The sequence below is a fragment of the Triturus cristatus genome, chromosome 12, assembly GCF_964204655.1.
Source record: "Triturus cristatus chromosome 12, aTriCri1.1, whole genome shotgun sequence".
Classification (NCBI taxonomy): domain Eukaryota; kingdom Metazoa; phylum Chordata; class Amphibia; order Caudata; family Salamandridae; genus Triturus; species Triturus cristatus.
The window spans coordinates 246,630,502-246,646,811 of record NC_140595.1 but is presented as its reverse complement, the minus strand read 5'-3'; the positions used below and the strand labels follow the sequence as shown (position 1 = coordinate 246,646,811).

At 48.2% G+C, this 16,310-nt stretch overlaps 1 protein-coding gene across 7 annotated transcripts in view; it reads right to left on the bottom strand.

Annotated features, from left to right (window-relative positions):
- Positions 1-16,310, bottom strand: part of HACL2 (2-hydroxyacyl-CoA lyase 2) — a 1,062,010-nt gene that overhangs the window by 12,977 nt on the left and 1,032,723 nt on the right. For all 7 annotated transcript variants that reach the window (XM_085638401.1, XM_085638399.1, XM_085638396.1 and 4 more), the window contains exon 14: positions 3,905-3,976. In XM_085638401.1, coding sequence (XP_085494527.1) covers positions 3,905-3,976 — 72 coding nt within the window. The remainder of the gene's footprint in view (positions 1-3,904; positions 3,977-16,310) is intronic.

The window sequence follows — 16,310 nt, the reverse complement described above, 5'->3', positions numbered from 1 at the left end:
TAGCCCCTGCCCCAGCATCTCCGTCTCGTGCTTGTGATTAATTTAGCCCCCTTCAGCAAGTATGACTATTGCCCTACAGAAGGCTGAGTTGGAGGAGCCGCTACAATTGAAGGAGATCTGCATGGCCGTGGTGCAGATTGCGCGCAGGAAGAACGGGGCACCGACGGTTTGCTGATTGAGTACTATGCTACCTTTGTTACTCAGACCTCCCAGCACCTCTTAGACATTTTTGATGAGGCCAGAGAACAAGGACACCGCCCTGACTCAATGTGCAAAACCTTGATCATAGTTTTAACCAAACTTGGCAGGGATCCACTGGATGTCCGCTCCCATCACCCCCTTTCTCTGCTTAACCTGGACTGCAAGATCCTGGGTAGAGTGTTGGTGAACCGTGTAGTCCCTCTTACCCCTCCCCTGTTCCACACAGACAAATACGGTTTCATACCAGGACGCAGTAATTTTATTAACATCCACCGGTTATGCCTCATGCATGGCACGCCACTTGAGGCACTTGAACAAGTGGCTGTGTCACTGGACATGGAAAAAGCGTTTTACAACTTGTGGTGGGATTATCCTTTGTTGGTCCTCACCGAGATGGGGTTCGGACCTGGAGTTCTGGGATGGATCTGCACCCTATATGCCAACCCCACAGTGCAAATTAAAACAGGACCGGTCATCTCGGACAGGGTGGATATTGTTAAGGGGATGAGACAGAGATGTCCATTGCCCCCCCTCCTGTTTACACTGGCCATGGAGCCCCTGGCCTGTCAACTTCGACAGTGAGTGGAGGAGTGGGGCATCCAGGAACGGGATGTATACCACAATATATTGCTCTATGCTGACGATGCCTTAATCTTCCACCGAGATGTGGCTGCATCGCTTCCGATTCTTATGACAATATTAGATACTTTTGGTGAGATTTCTGGGCTACGTGTGAACTAGAATAAGTCCTGCGCATTCCCTCTGGTGCGAAGACTGGCTGTTGAATGGGAGGATCTGCCGGGGACCCCTCTAGGTATACAAATATATCATGCTGATAAAGATCTCAAGGAGGAGTATCTGGACAAAGAAGTGGGCTCCATACGGCGTTCCTTGCCTTCCTGGTGCTCGCTCCCACAGTCTCCCCCAGGTCGGGTGGCTAGATCTAAAATGTTGGTTCTCATCTGACTGCTGTACTTCTTTGTAGCCCTCCGACTGCTGCTCCCTAAGAGCTTATTTTGGGAGTTGAAAGGGTTGTTGCCTGAACTGATATGGGACTTGGGACGTCGTCGGGTAGCCTTAAATACATTACAATGCCATTTCATGAGGGCGGCTTGAGCTCTACTACGCTTCCGCACAGATGCAGTGGCCGATGGCATGGTTGTGGAATCCACATCATCCTGAAACCATCCTAGTGTACGCTGTACTGAAGGATGTGAGTACCTACACCTGGCTGTCTGATTCAGAATTCAGTACACGACACAAGCTTAGACTGATGGTGGTGGCGCGCACTTTCTGGCGTAGATATGTACACTCCAAAGGCTCTGCACTTCCATATTTTCCGGCAATTATTTGGGATTTGCCTACACTATGCAGGGTGGCACAATGTCCTGACCCAGCTCTTTGGAGAAAGGCGGAGCTCACACTGCGGGTGACCTCTTTAATGAGGGCACGCTCAATTCCTTTCAGGATCTGGTGGAGTCGTATGGCTTGAACAACGGACAACTCCTCACACACAAGGCTCTCCTGAACATTATCCATGAGGCATGGAATGCAGACAAGGGCAAACCCCCATTGCCTCGATGATACACATCCTCATATCTGCCACTTGCACCCACCACACCAATACGGCTTTATACATTGCACTCCACATCCCACCAACAGACCACACAGCTAGGGCATGTGCCAGATGGGATGAGATACTCCATCAACCACCATCTTATGGGGCCTGGTCTTGTGCCCTCCAGTTGGCAAAAACTGTGTCTCATTATCCATGATTCTGTAATTTTATTCACCAAACGTATCTCTCCCTACACCATATCCAACACATGTTTTCAACACTTGCCCCAGATGCAGACTGCGTAATGCAAACTTTTTACACATGGTCTGAGCATGCCCTTTATTGCAACCTTTGTGGATGAAGTTACTTGCGCTGGTTGCGGACATGGAAACGTACACTCTCACTCCCACACTTGAATCGTGCCTACTGGGGTTGCGTTTCTGAGGAGCGAAGGGCGACAAACATATACACTGATTTATAGATCGGTCTTTTGTATTATTTAAGCGCAGCATAGCCATGGCATGGAAATCTCCTGCACCCCAAGATACACAGGAGTGGTTGCGTGACGTGCTGCCTTGGACCAAGGCCGAAAAATATACACTCAGGTCGCTTAGTATGAGAGGGGATCACTGGACAGGAAGTGAGTGCTGGGAAACCTTCCTATTCACAGTGAAAGCCAAAATGGATGAACGACCCCCTTGAATGACAATCGGCTCTTCCACATTGCTTAGGACTGGCTCGACGGGCGCTACAATGATCGCTGAGACGTAGCTAGTATGATGTCCACTGCCTTATACACACATGATACTTTCATGCCCTGGAACGTACCTTCCCAGTTGCTATCATGTTAGGACACAAACTTTGAATATCCACAAGACACTTATTTCTCCTACTCCCTCCTGTGATGCATGGACAGGGTATAGCCCTTCCGCACCCTCACTGACATGCTACTTTCCTTAGAAATGGCACCCTCACATAACATCAAGGGCACACCTGACACGGCGGAGTAATGGCGTGAACGCCCCCACATCATGGATAGCTAATAAGAACGAATTAGATCTTGCAATATTTAATTGTTTATGGTTCATTACTTAATATTTTTATGACCTGCTTCCCTTGCGCAATGATGTAACCCAAGCAGGGACCATTGATACTGTCACTACAGCCTGTTGCTAAAAGATTGTGATATATTATCCTGGCAATCCCCTATTTACGATGTTGAGGCCCTGGAATTATGTGTCAGGAGTACCACTAATGATCACTGTATTGCAACAAAAAAGCTGTCAATAAAAACATTTGAAACAAAAACAGTTCTTATTCTATGTGTCGGTATATAGAGATCATTAACGTTGGGAGATTGTCTCATGTTGATGGGAGACCAGCCGTTGAAAAATCTCAGAACCTGCACTAATAGTATACTGTTTACTATGTAACTTTACCCGGTTTTGATCAGTCTATATACTCTAGCACATTTTCTGAAAATGCACTTTATAAGTTACAATAAATGTATTGTGTCTGAAAAAGAAAAACCACAGATGTGCTTTGCACCAGGGATCTAAAATCTCTACTACCATACTACTTGTACAGTGCTGGCAGAGGTACTGCATACATGAGACTATACTTTTATGGTTAATGGTCAGGACATTAAATTGAATCCTGCAATCTATTGCCAAACCATACATAATTATAAGAAAGCCCCATGTATGCCTTTCAGATGCTTTAGTAAAGGTTACACTAAGCCATGGCACAGGTTTCTTTGGGGTCCCTACGATCTGTGAATCTTTCAGATGCAATTCTTCAAGCACCGCCTTGAGAATCACGAAACATAAAAGTTTATCTTAGTCTGCTGTGGATTAGGAGGCTTTATTACTGTAATTGTGGCTTGTCCAGGTTTTGAGTCTTCTTTGCACTGAACAATAAAACACAGAGTTTACTTTAACAAGACATTCATTTTTGTAATATCTATCAAGTTTGTTAGAGTGACCGGACTTAGTTTTTTACTTTGAGATGGGTGGGAATTATTTACATAAACAAGCTAGAGGAAATGCATATCGAAAAGAACATGAAAGAGCAGGATAGTAAATAAGAGATGGAGAGTGAGGTAGGCCATTTGACATTGTACATAGTCAGTTGTGTAACAATCACCTTGTGACGTGTGAAAGTGTCAAATTCTGTAATGCTGTATCCAAGCGAGCCATCCCCATATATGATCCACACCTAAAGGAGAAAGTCACAAAAAGACAGCAATGAAAAACATCTAACGTACGAGATACAAAATGTGTTTCCTTTATCACAGATATCTAGTGCTTGTTTTTATGTACATTTGTGCATTTGCCATTTTTAGCAAGAAATATCTATTAAGCCTTCATGATCCCTTCAATCAATTTTGAGGGTTCTCTTCTGAGGATACACACCATCTATTATGAATATGGTTAAGTTAAGGTTACAGACTAAGCTTGGAGCCCACCACTCAGTAGAGTTTGTTTTAGAATGGCTTCATTTCCATTTCTGTGTTTAAAAGACAGAACTTGCTTGATTTTTGCCAAAGATGGTTTGGAGCATGTGTGAGATGTTTTTAGGGAGGAGGGGGGCAGAGAGCCCCCAAAAGTTAAATCTGCATGAAAAAACATCTTTACGATATCATGCTTTCGATATAAACAGTCATTAATAGAGCTTCCGGTAAGGCAGGGCTGGTCTTGCATACACAAGTTCTTTCCTTTAAGGTTCTTTTGGCTCCACAATCATAGGTTAACAAGTATCCAAGTACCACATCAGTTAGTCGGTCATAGTGTAGGTAACAGTGATAAGAAGATGCAAGTCAAGTGAGTTCCGGGGATGGTAGGGGGCAAGAGGCTGTGGATTGATGACCAAATCTGCCCTGGGTATGTGTGAGAGACATAGATTGCCCTCTTTATATGCCGTCTTTCATGTTCATCTGGTCATAAAGTACAGAGGCATTCCAGAACACTCTTAGCATCCTGAAGTAGGAATCCATATTTGTGCAATGTTCACACTAAGAACCATTTGATTTTTGAACTCTGAACAGCCAGCATTATGAATTCTGGGCTGTTGGGTAAACCCTTCACTGCTCCGTCTTTAGAAATGCAAAAAATGTTACTATTACAATGGCAGATATAACTTTTTGTAAATCAGTTGTAATGTGTGAGCATATGGCACAGCATATGGCACGGCCCTCAATATTCAAATTCCAAATATGAGTGACGGACACATAAAATAAGGTACCACCAAATAACAGCATAGATAGACATGATTTTCAGAAGTGTGAACAATGCCTTTTATACACTTTAAATGCCAGGTTAAGCTTTAAGCACATTCTGAAGATTGAACATCTGCACAGAGTTATGTATCCAAGTATGGAAAGTAAAACAGTTGCACTACTTGCAGCTAAAAAGCTAATATCGGTGGATCATCCATGTTTTAGCCAAGTAGTAGTAAAAATTAAATCAATTTTATTAGCAGAACTCAATAGCATAGCAGTACACAACCCAGCGAGCCGGCTATGAAAAGACATGAGAACCCATAGGAGCCAAGGAATTACAGGCTAGACAGGTGGACAGTTTACACAGCATGCCGCCTACAAACCATCCCCGGCCGGCCGCGTTCAGCAAGAAAAAAATAGTAGGTGCTCCAGGAGCCATGGGGAAGGAGCATTGGAAAGGGTCAGCAGCAAGCTTAGCCCGCTGGTGCTCAATTGGCCAACGACTCATTGTAACATGCCCAGGGTGAAAAAGTCTGCTTTTAAGGAAGGTAAGAGTCACAAAAGGAGAAGCATGAACAAAACTAACATACAAAAACCCGAGACCCTCCCACCTCCCCCGCCCCCCCTCTCCTTGTGAGCTAATGAAAGCCCAGACGTGGGTGGATGTGGTCAGATATGAAAGTTACCCCCCCCCCCTTAGCCCCCAAAGCCCATCTGCCGCAGTCAGCATTAACTATTCCCCTCGCTTTCGGGGATTAGTTTCAAAATTCGTAAGCAAGCAGGGCATGTCAGTTCCCGAAACTCTGTAGAGAGGATGGAAATAAAGGGAGCCCATATCTCAGCGTATTTGGATTTGTCCCCCAGTGTAGCCATTTAGATTCTCTCCATGCCCAAAAGGGACCACAACTGGTGAATCCATTGTGTGTGGTACGGGATCCTGTCCGATTTCCAACTAGCTAAAAGCACCCGATGCGCAGCGTTCAACGCTAGGGAGATCTGTCTACCCCTGGTCCTAAGATAGTGTATGCCGGGAGCCTGGGGATGGTAGTGTTGAAAGCCTTGTAAATCTCATTGAGGATCTTGTCCCAGTATCTCGTGAGCTTCGGGCACTTCCACAGATGGTGAATGAGGGTGCCCGGGCTCCCACAGCCCCGTCAACAGAGGCCATCGCACCGTGAGCTCCACTTAAGTAAACAAGCTGGGGTGTAGTAAAGTTGGGCTCTGCTCACGGCTTTTTGACATTCGCAGGTGCCGAACTGTACACTTTAATATTGCATAACTTAGTGTTCTTTATATTGGCTTTCCTTCACACAATGCACCGATAATTGGTTACGGTGGGGAGGGGGGCTAGCGGGGCACTAAAGCCTCCCCCCACGTTCTTCTTTTAGACTTATTGTTGGGCGACAGGCCCTCTGCATTTTTAAGATGGGCAGTTTTGAGCCCAGAGTGCAGGGAAGCAGGGTGGGGGGTTGTTGGGTGAGATTGTTTTTTCTTGTTTCTTATTTTTTGCATTTTCTCGATGGTATAGTCCCTATCTGTGAAGCACATTATCGCACTCTATTTGCATGCCAATGGGTACGCAGCGGAACAAAGAAGTTAAAATCTTAAGTTGGAATATTAACGGGTTGGGGGACAAAATTAGGAGAAGTGTGATGTTGCAATATATCAAAAGACTGTCACCGGACATTGTCCTGCTTCAGGAAACACACCTAATCGGGAATATGTGCAAAGTGATGCACAGGTGGGGATACTCAATGGTGGTGCACGCGGGCTTTGCATCTAACTCAAGAGGGGTGGGCATTATGCAAAAAAAAGCATTCCCTTTATCTGTTACGTCCACCTACGTAGATGACCGAGGGAGGTATGTTGGGGTCACGGGCACGTGGGAGGGCCGAACCATAACTTTCCTGTCTGTGTTTGCGCCCCCTGGGCTACAATCTGTAACATTCACTGACCTCAGTGCTCTGCTGCTAACGCTGTCTGATGGGCACCTCGTACTCGGCAGTGACTTTAACTCAGTCTTATCAGGCACGCTAGATAGCCCCCCCCCGTACACTGCCCCAGGCCGTCCACTCTTTTTCTAGTTTTCTAGAGGCAATGGGATTAGTGGATGGATGGAGAACTTACAACCCGGACAAGGTTCAACGCACCTTTCACTCTGGGGCACACAACAGTCTCTCCCGCCTTGATTACATAATTGTCCCTGCTTCCCAAGTCGCAGACGTCCATGAGATTCGGCATCTTGCCAGAGGTATATCTGACCACTCCCCCCTATGGGTCCACATAGTTCTAGATCACACACAAGTAGGACACATTGCCCCTATAAATCCCTGGCACCTCAAAAATCCCAAAATACGTAAAGAATTGATTAAGTCTATCGACGACTAATTCATGGAAAATGAACACACTGTCGAGTCCCCTCAAATGCTTTGGGAAGCCTTTAAAACGGTGGTCCGTGGTCAGGCCCTGTCCCTCATAGCAGGAGCAAAAAAGGAAAGGATGAAGGACATCTCTGACGTTGAATAGGAGATCTATCGTCTTGAGCAAGACGTTAACTCTGATGCCACGCCTGAAACGACCATGCACTCCGTCTGTGCCAAGACGAATACCGGGCTCTGGTCACCGACCGTGCCAAATTAATGGGGCAAGAAAGACTGGGCCGGATCTACGGCTGGGGAGAAAAAGCTGGGAAACTGATTGCCTGGCTTGACAAAAAGGAGCACGCTAGCAGGCTCGTCCCAGAGCTTAGGGACACTGATGAGAACCCCATAACGGACCCCCAAGATATAGCCAACCAGTTTGCAGCCCACTTTCACACAGTATACAGCTCGGTGGCACCATATACAGACGCAGACTCCTCAGACCTCATAAAAGATATCTCCCTCCCTACCCACTCAAGACGCTGACCGAACATTTCTAGATAGTGCCCTCTCCACTGACGAAATTGCATTAGCGATACGAGCGCTCCACCCGGGTAAGGCCCTTGGCCCAAACGGTATTCCAATTGAGCTGTACAAGCTCCGTCCTGACAAACTAGGCCTGTATTTGAAATCCATAACAACAGTTTGGAAAAGGGATTACAGCCCCTCGACCAGAGAATTGCGACCATTGTCACAATATACAAAGACGGAAAATCCAAAACGGACTGTGCCTCCTACCGCCCCATTTCATTGCTGAACGCTGAACCCAAAATTCTAGCTAAAGTACTCGCCAATAGATTAGTTAAGGTGATAGGAGATTTGGTACATTCTGACCAATCAGGGTTCATGCCAAGGAGGAACACTGCTTTAAACCTGCGCAGAGTGCATGGGGTGCTGGGTAGGACACCGACCATACGTGAAGATGCAGTCATAGTGTCCCTGGATGCTACTATGGCATTCGACACACTTGAATGGCCGTATCTTTTTGCAGTACTTACAAAACTGGGATTTGGCCCGATATTCATCAAATGGGTGAGACTACTATACAGCGCGCCCATGGCAGAAGTGGTTGTGTATAATAAAAAATCTGAGACCTTCACACTTAGTCGAGGAACCCGCCAGGGTTGTCCTCTCTCTCCCTTACTGTTTGCCCTGGCCCTCGAACCCCTTGCAGCATGATGCGATGGTCGGTAGACTGGGAAGAGCGCATCTCTCTATATGCGGATGATATCCTCCTTTATCTCACCTCCCCCAAGAGATCCTTGATTGCTGTATTCGACATCCTAGACGTTTTCGGCAAGTATTCTGGATTTCAAGTCAATTGGCAAAAATCTCTTATATGTTCTCTGTTGGGGCCCTCCCCCACTGCCCCGAGACTGCCCCATACCGATAGTTACAGAAGGCTTTAAATATCTAGGCATATTCATCTCTCTCGACTCCGCGATCAGATATGCCTGCAACCTTGTCCCTCCCCTGCAGAGGCTTAAAAGTGACATCACAAATTGGAAATCACTCCCACTCTCTCTAATAGGCGAGGCAGCCCTTTTAAAAATTATGTCCCTGCCCCATTTCCTCTATGCTCTACAAAACTCAGCTGACCCTGTCCCAAACTCTTACTTCAAAGAAATTGAAGGACTCTAGAGGGACCTTCTTTGGAGCGGGAGAGATTGCTCTACCAAAACTCACGCTCAGTTGGTATGACGGTGGAATCGGACTGCCAGATATTAAAAAATACTACTGGGCTGCACACCTCACAGCAATAAACCACAGCACCTACGGTCGCCCTGACGATCCAGGGTTCCGTATGGATCGTTGGATCCTTCCCAACGGGGCCTACACCCGAGCACTGTATTCCAAACCGGACAAATACCCACTTACTGGACCTACCAAACACACAGTTAAGATCTGGCATGTTGCAATCCAATCGTTGGGCTGGAACAATAGGTTGACTCTCGATCACACCCTTGTAGGATTAACAAAAAGTTAGGGGATTTGGGTAACTCCAAAGGCTTCGACAAATGAGACCTAATTGGCATCTCTCAAATTAGGGACCTATGGGGCACAGGGGGCGTGAAGCCTTTTGACGCCCTCCAAAGTCAACACTCGCTGGCAGACTCAGAGTTTTTCCGATACCTTCAAGTCCGTCACGCACTACAATCCGTACTGCCTCATGACGCCTCTCCACCAGATAGCTCCCCACTGGAGGATAGACTGCTAGATGGGTATCTGCCCGAAAGGGCTGTATCCCTAACCTACCGAAAATTTATCAACAATATGGGCGATCCCCTAATCACACTGCGGGAGAAATGGACTCGAGATGGCATCGAACTGGACGCCGAAAGTTGGCAGACGGCGGTCTCCTCCCCTTAAAACGGTTGCTATACCGGCACGGCTTCGGCTTGTGCAGCTAAAAATCCTGCATAGAATCTATGTAACAGGCCCTCAACTGGTACACATGGTGGTCAGACGGATGGGTCTTGTAGACGGGGTTGCTCTAAACTAGGCTCATTCATGCACATTCTATGGCACTGTGGACCCATCCAGGAATACTGGCGTAAGGTACATATAGTTATGAGCGAAACATTGGAGGTCGAGATTCAGCCAGAAGCGCCCAGATGCCTTCTTAACATTTGGGAACCGACCGACCTCACCACACATACCACACACCGGGTCACGCTCGGATGTCTGATCGCTAAAAGGAATATCGCACAGCTCTGGGGGGCCTCACATGCACCCACAAGATGAAGATTAGGAAAAAGACGTTGATTGGTGTATGGTAAGAGAGAAGTTTGTACATACGGCCAGGGGCTGTCCCCGAAAATGGTCCAAGATATGGGCCCCTTGGAATGCATACTATGGAAACATTTGTACCCCCCTCGTTACCAGGACAGTGATGTCTCCCCCTCCCCGTGATTTCCTCTGCATTATCCGACTGTACTTGTATGTATATTTGTTTTTGCTGTACCCTCCGTATTGACCTTTGTGGAACTATACCTTGTTGTCGAGTCTATTTAATAAAAAGATAAATAAAAAATTAAAAACATAAGGAAGTGGGTCCCCATTCAGCCAGCACCACCCCTAAGGTGGGGCAGAAGATGTGGAGCTCACATTTCATTTTACCCCATCTTGGTTTGAGAGGGATTTTTGTCAATTAGGGCTAGGGTTGTGTCCCTTCCCACAGGAAATGGTCACTTAAAAACTGTAGACACCCTAAAGATAGATAGCCCATTGGCTACTACCCGTCACCCTATTTAACGTCCCTAAATGAAGTATTTAAGTGGCATCCCTGGAACGTGATCTCTAGACTCGATGGACAGAAAGAATATATGGACAAAGAAGGGCTGCTAACCAGAGAACACAAGACCTGCTGCAGAATTTTGGAACGAAACCCTGCCTGCTGCTTCCAGGACTTGACAACCATGGTGTGCTGTCTCGCCCTGCTGTTGTTAGGACTCCAACGACCCCGGAGCATGACAATCACCAGAGAACTCCCTTGCAGGCAGAGGAACTACTTCCCTGCAGTCTGCAGGCAACAAACCCACAGAGTCCGGTTTACCGACTTGCTGCTTTCCGGTTACTCCGGCGCAGCAGCCCAGCAAAAAGAGGTACATCAGCTCCGGAGGGTCAGATCCTTTTCCCCACCAAGTTTGCAGACACATTGACCTACCGGAGCTGTGCTGCACCATTACCCGGGATACGGACCCCTGCAACCTACGCCGAGAAGGAGAGTCTATTCCGGACTCCAACTGCCTCGGAAGCAAGCACCCTTAGAGGGATGGAGTGATGTCTAGACCCATGAAACCCACTTCATAAGTGGCCCAGCTGTCCCGGAATTGTCCCTGTAAAACTGCCTGCCCCTGACCGTGATGACTTCTTGACACACGCTGCCCAGCTGACCTATATACTCTGTACACGCCCTGCCCGGCCTAGGTGCCGACGAACCAGCTGTGCTCCCATGGTCCTGAGGCCCTTGCAACCTGCTCCTTCCAGTGGGACCCCTCGGGTTTACCTTTTTAAAAAAAAAAAATGTATTGGCTTTTATCATAAGGTTAAATACAGTGGCATTGCTTACAAAATTCTGCATTACAAGTCGATCTGTCATGTTACAGTTTAAAAAATTGCATCCAATTCTGTTTAACATGAGCGTTTCACCATTCGCTTTGTGTTTAGTTCGGTATGTTACATCAATACAGTACATGCCCTTTCAACTGTGTGTCTCAGTGCATGGAATAGCAGGTAGAACAGATGTATCACATTCTCAGTTACATTTAGGCCAATCAACCAATTCCTTGTCTGCAGTGTAATATGGGTCTGTCGGGTTTGTGATGACCTTTATCTACACTTCAGTTAAATCAACTGAGCCCGGCCAGCTCACAAATGTCCCTGGGGCGGAAGCGCGCCGGCATCAGCTCCTAATATTCCGTTAACTGAGTTTTGCAGAAAACCACCTCCCTCACCCGCCTTCACCTTGGGGAGGCGGGCCGATCCCCAGAGTATGGCCACCTGCCTCATAGCTAGCAATAGTAAAATGGCCAAGAGTTTCCGCAGCTTCGGTGGTATGTGGGGTATGACGCCCAGTAGCGCCACTAAAGGCGTGTTGGGCATTGTTTGACCCGTTATGGTCCCAATATAGTGTAGTATGTTAGTCCAGAAAGCTGCTATGTGACTGCACTGCCATGATAGATGTATGAATGATGCCTGTGGTGCCCCACATTTCCAACAGTGGTCGTCCAGGCGCAATCCCATCCTTTGAAATTGCATGGGGGTCCTGTAGAGTCGGTGGATGTATTTAAAGGTTATTAGCCGAAGCCAATAGTTTGGTGTCAACTGTTCCAGCTGCCTGCAGCTGAAACTCCACTGCTTCTCCGTGAGGTTTTCGCCCAGGTCAGTTTCCCACGCTCTGCGAGACGACGGGATCGCAATTGGGGGGTCTCGTTGTGTGATAGTGTAAAGTCGCGTAATCAGCTTGTGGCCTGATTCCACAGTGAGTAAGTTTTCTAGCGTGGATAGCTGCGAGGGCGACTCAGGGAATGACACAAAGGTGCGCCTGCAGGCCGCTCTCACCTCATAATAGAGCAGCATGTCTAGTGCCGATGGGGGCATGGGCCCGCACATCTGTTGTGGCGTGAGAAAGGTGTCCCCGGGATATAGATCCGGCCGGTTAGTATAGTGTGCAGCTGGGCGCGCTCATGCATCTTGTGGTTCATTAGTGGTGGGATCAGTGGATTATCTGCCAAGGGCATGGTGGAAGCATATAGTACAGGTATATTGGCACGCTTGCAAAGCCCTCCCCATGCCCACATCAGGCGCCTCCACGGAGTCCACCTCATTGCGTGGGCGAGTAAAAGGTTTGAAGATGGCGGTTTTAAGCGGAATGGGAGTAGTTCGGTCCAGTACGATCGCAACGTGGGGGTGGAAGGGGGTTGGGTGCCTCCAATTGTGCGGAAACTGTGCTTGCGCACAGTAGGCATAGAGGGCAAAATCTCGGGCTGCCAGCCCACCCTGCACCTGCGGTAGCGTGAGTATTTCCCAGGCTATCCTCGGTTGTCTTTCCGCCCAGATCAACTGGATCATTAAAGAACGGATTTTTCAAAAAAATTGTTCCGCGAGAGGGATGGGAACATTTACAAATAGATATAATAGCTTAGGCAGGATGACCATTTTGGCCACAGCTATGCGGGCCATTAGAGACAGGGGGAGATTCTTCCACCGCTTCACCCTGTCCTCAATCCAGTCTGTTACTTTACCGTAATTGCACGTCCAGATTTCCTGTCAGTCGTTGCTCACCCAAATGCCAGGCTATCGCGTCGGCCCACTTGCCCAGCCTATTGGGTATTCAGTTTCAAAGGATTGTGTCCCAGATGTCAGCGGGATAATCACAGATTTGCCCCAGTTTATCTCCACTCCCGACAGGCCTCCATATCGCACCACCTCACATGTCATAGGCGCGAAATTATCTTTAGTGTTTACCATGTATAGGGCGATATCGTCTGCGTACATTGACACAGTGAGTGCACGTGTGGTGAATCCGATACCCTTATCTGTGTGATGTTGCCTGATTCTGGCCGCCAGCGGCTCAGTGGCTATTGCAAATAGCAGTGGTGACAACGGGCATGTGAGAAGTTGGCCTGGCATATGCTGGTCACTAGTTATAGTGGCCACCTTGCACCAGTCCAATTCGACTCTTAAGGTGATAGGTTAAAAGACAACCTTTAAAAAAAGCTATCCTAGTGGTAGCTGTGGAGAGCAGCCTTCAGGCTAAGTCTTGAAGGAGTGTTAAGCTTATTGTTTTACCATAGATAACCTCTTGAATGACCAAATGAAAGAGTAGTCCACACAGGTATATATATAAAATATATGTATTTATTCTAAGAATAATCCCACAAGTCTCTTTATGAGGCTAGAGGCAAAGTTACAATTCAAACAAGCATTGATAGTTACAATAAATAGCACTGGAATCATAGGGCCCCAGGGGGGGACCAAACCATATATCAAAAGAGTGGTATAAGAACCACGACAATTCTACAGACAATGCCTAGGGCATTTAGGGTTGCTGGCCCCTTGTGAAACCACCCAAGGTAGCGAGGAAGGGGACCCACGGGAGACGCGTGCAGTGGCAGAAGCTACTGTCGGGATCTCTATTAAAGCCTATGGAGAATGTCGCGGTTGAAATTTACAAGTTTAAAAACACTTCTAGCAGGAGTTTAAGTTCAGCAACTTAGAGTTAAGCTTTTGAAGAGCCCACACAAACGAGAGTACCGAGGTACCACTGTTACATGCCCCAGGGAAGCCGGGTGCATAGGTCGTTTTCGATGTCGGGTCGCGGGCTGATTTTCAATGGGACAAAACTGCTGCTAGCCAAAAGCGTCGTCGATGTCGTGAAGATTGAAGATGTAGATCTTGAAGAGAAGGACCTGAAAGCAGAGGGGACAGAGTCTGGGTCACGGCACAGTGACCAGGGGGCTCAAGGCAAAGAGCCCTTCAATGTCGGGTGCTTCAAGTGGAAAAAGGTGCAGCTTGGATCAGCAGCCCTGGCTCCGGGAGTCTTCAAGGAAGGCCAGCTTCTGGAGGGCGACTGTCCCACGAAGGATGAGGGTCGCTGCGGTGTTAGTGTCTGGATTGGACCACTAGGCCTTGGCAACCGCAACCCACGCAAGATTCACAAATCAGCTACTGGTGCAGACCCACGAGGTCTGAGCGAGGTCTCCAGCGAGGAGACTGAAGAGCAGGCCTGGAGCAACCAGGGGAACTCTTGGAAGTAAAGATTGACCTCCGCTAGGGCCCACCAGTCGAGAGACAAGGGACCGCGGGAGGCAGCAATTTGGCGTGCGTAAAGATGCACCCACGGGTCGCCGGAGCGGGCTAGGTCGTCGATCTTTGGCACAGATGATGCTGAGAGGTTGGCTCAAAAATGGGCCAAAGCACAACTTCCCCACTGGTCGGGTTTGTGTGCTGTGCAAGAGGTGGCCGGTGTCCTGGGGTATTGGGGATCTCGGCACCCACGGGGTCCACGGTGCTAAACTGGCCTCTGGGATGCTTGGAAAACCACCTCAAGGTAGATAGGAGTCGCCGATGTCCGTAGGAGCAGCGAAGTTCCAACCGGGTCACTTGCAGTGTTTCAGGTGCCTGCCAAGCAGGGGGGTAACTCCTTTACCCCAAGGGAGATTTCTTCATTCAGCTGGGCAGCAGCTCGTCGAAGTTCAAGTCTGTGAAGTCCAAGAATTATCTGAGGCTCTGGGGACCCAGTATTCACCTTTATCCAAAGATTAGGGGAGGGTCCAGTTCAGAGCCCACCAATGAGAGGTCAGGCGGGAAAAGGGTGGCTACACCCTCTCCCCTTTGTGTGTTTCCTGCCTGGGCGAGGGGCAGGATGCCCCTGAACCGTTTCCAGGCGGTGTATGCAGAATGTAGGCGCTGTAGCAGCCTTCGTGCAACTTTGTCCAGCTGCCGTGGCTGGAGTTCTGCCCAGCAACAGGCAGCCAGAGTCGTGTGGGTGGCGGGTAGCATCCATTTTGTGATACGTGTGCACTTTTAAATTGGTGTCTAAATTCTGCCGCTTTTCCCATATCGCCCCTCTAGCAGGGGGGAATCATGCCCTCATGCCCATGGCTGGACTGGGGGTATGATTCCTACATGTTTGACATCAAACACGATATGGTTCTGTGCAGCCACTCTCAAGTTATCACGCTATCGCGATTACTTATAATGCGGTTAAGAGTATATGGTATGGCTGCACTACAAACAACCTCACACTAGTTTTAATGAAGGTTGCAGAGGGGCCCTACTCAGGTAGGGGTCCCCCCTCACACATATCTCAGCACCCTGCCTTGTAGGATTAGCAAGGCCTGCTTGAGGGGAGACCTATGAGAATATCTGTGTTGTAAATAGGTGGGATACAGGGTACCTGTATCCCTGTAAGGGGTGCAAGCACCACCTTACCCAGACTTCAGTAGTGATCCGGTGGTGTCAGTCGGTATGGCTGTTCCAGGGTGGCACAATAAGTGCTGCAGCCCTGGTAGGCCTCTGAGGGACCCATGCCCTGGGTACCTAGGTTACCATCTACAAGGGGCTGATAGGGTATCCTCAGTATCCAATTGGTTTGTACCTAGGGTACTCACATCACTTTAGAGAGGAAGCAGATAGGCTGGGGTCCTGGATAGCAGGGCCACTGCCTGGCTAGAGTCATAAAACAGTCAAAACATCAGCAAAAAGTTGGGGCCAACTATGCAGTCGATGCCACTCTCCTACAGAGCATCCCTGTCGTGTGCCTCTTGTAATAGAGATCGGGTCAGAGACTAGGCTGTTCGCGACGTTAGTCTGGTATAGAGAAGTTGTATCTGTTTAATGAATAACTGGTTCATGCCAAGGCGATGGAGGAGCGGGAACAAGAACCCCCACTCCAAGGAGTCAA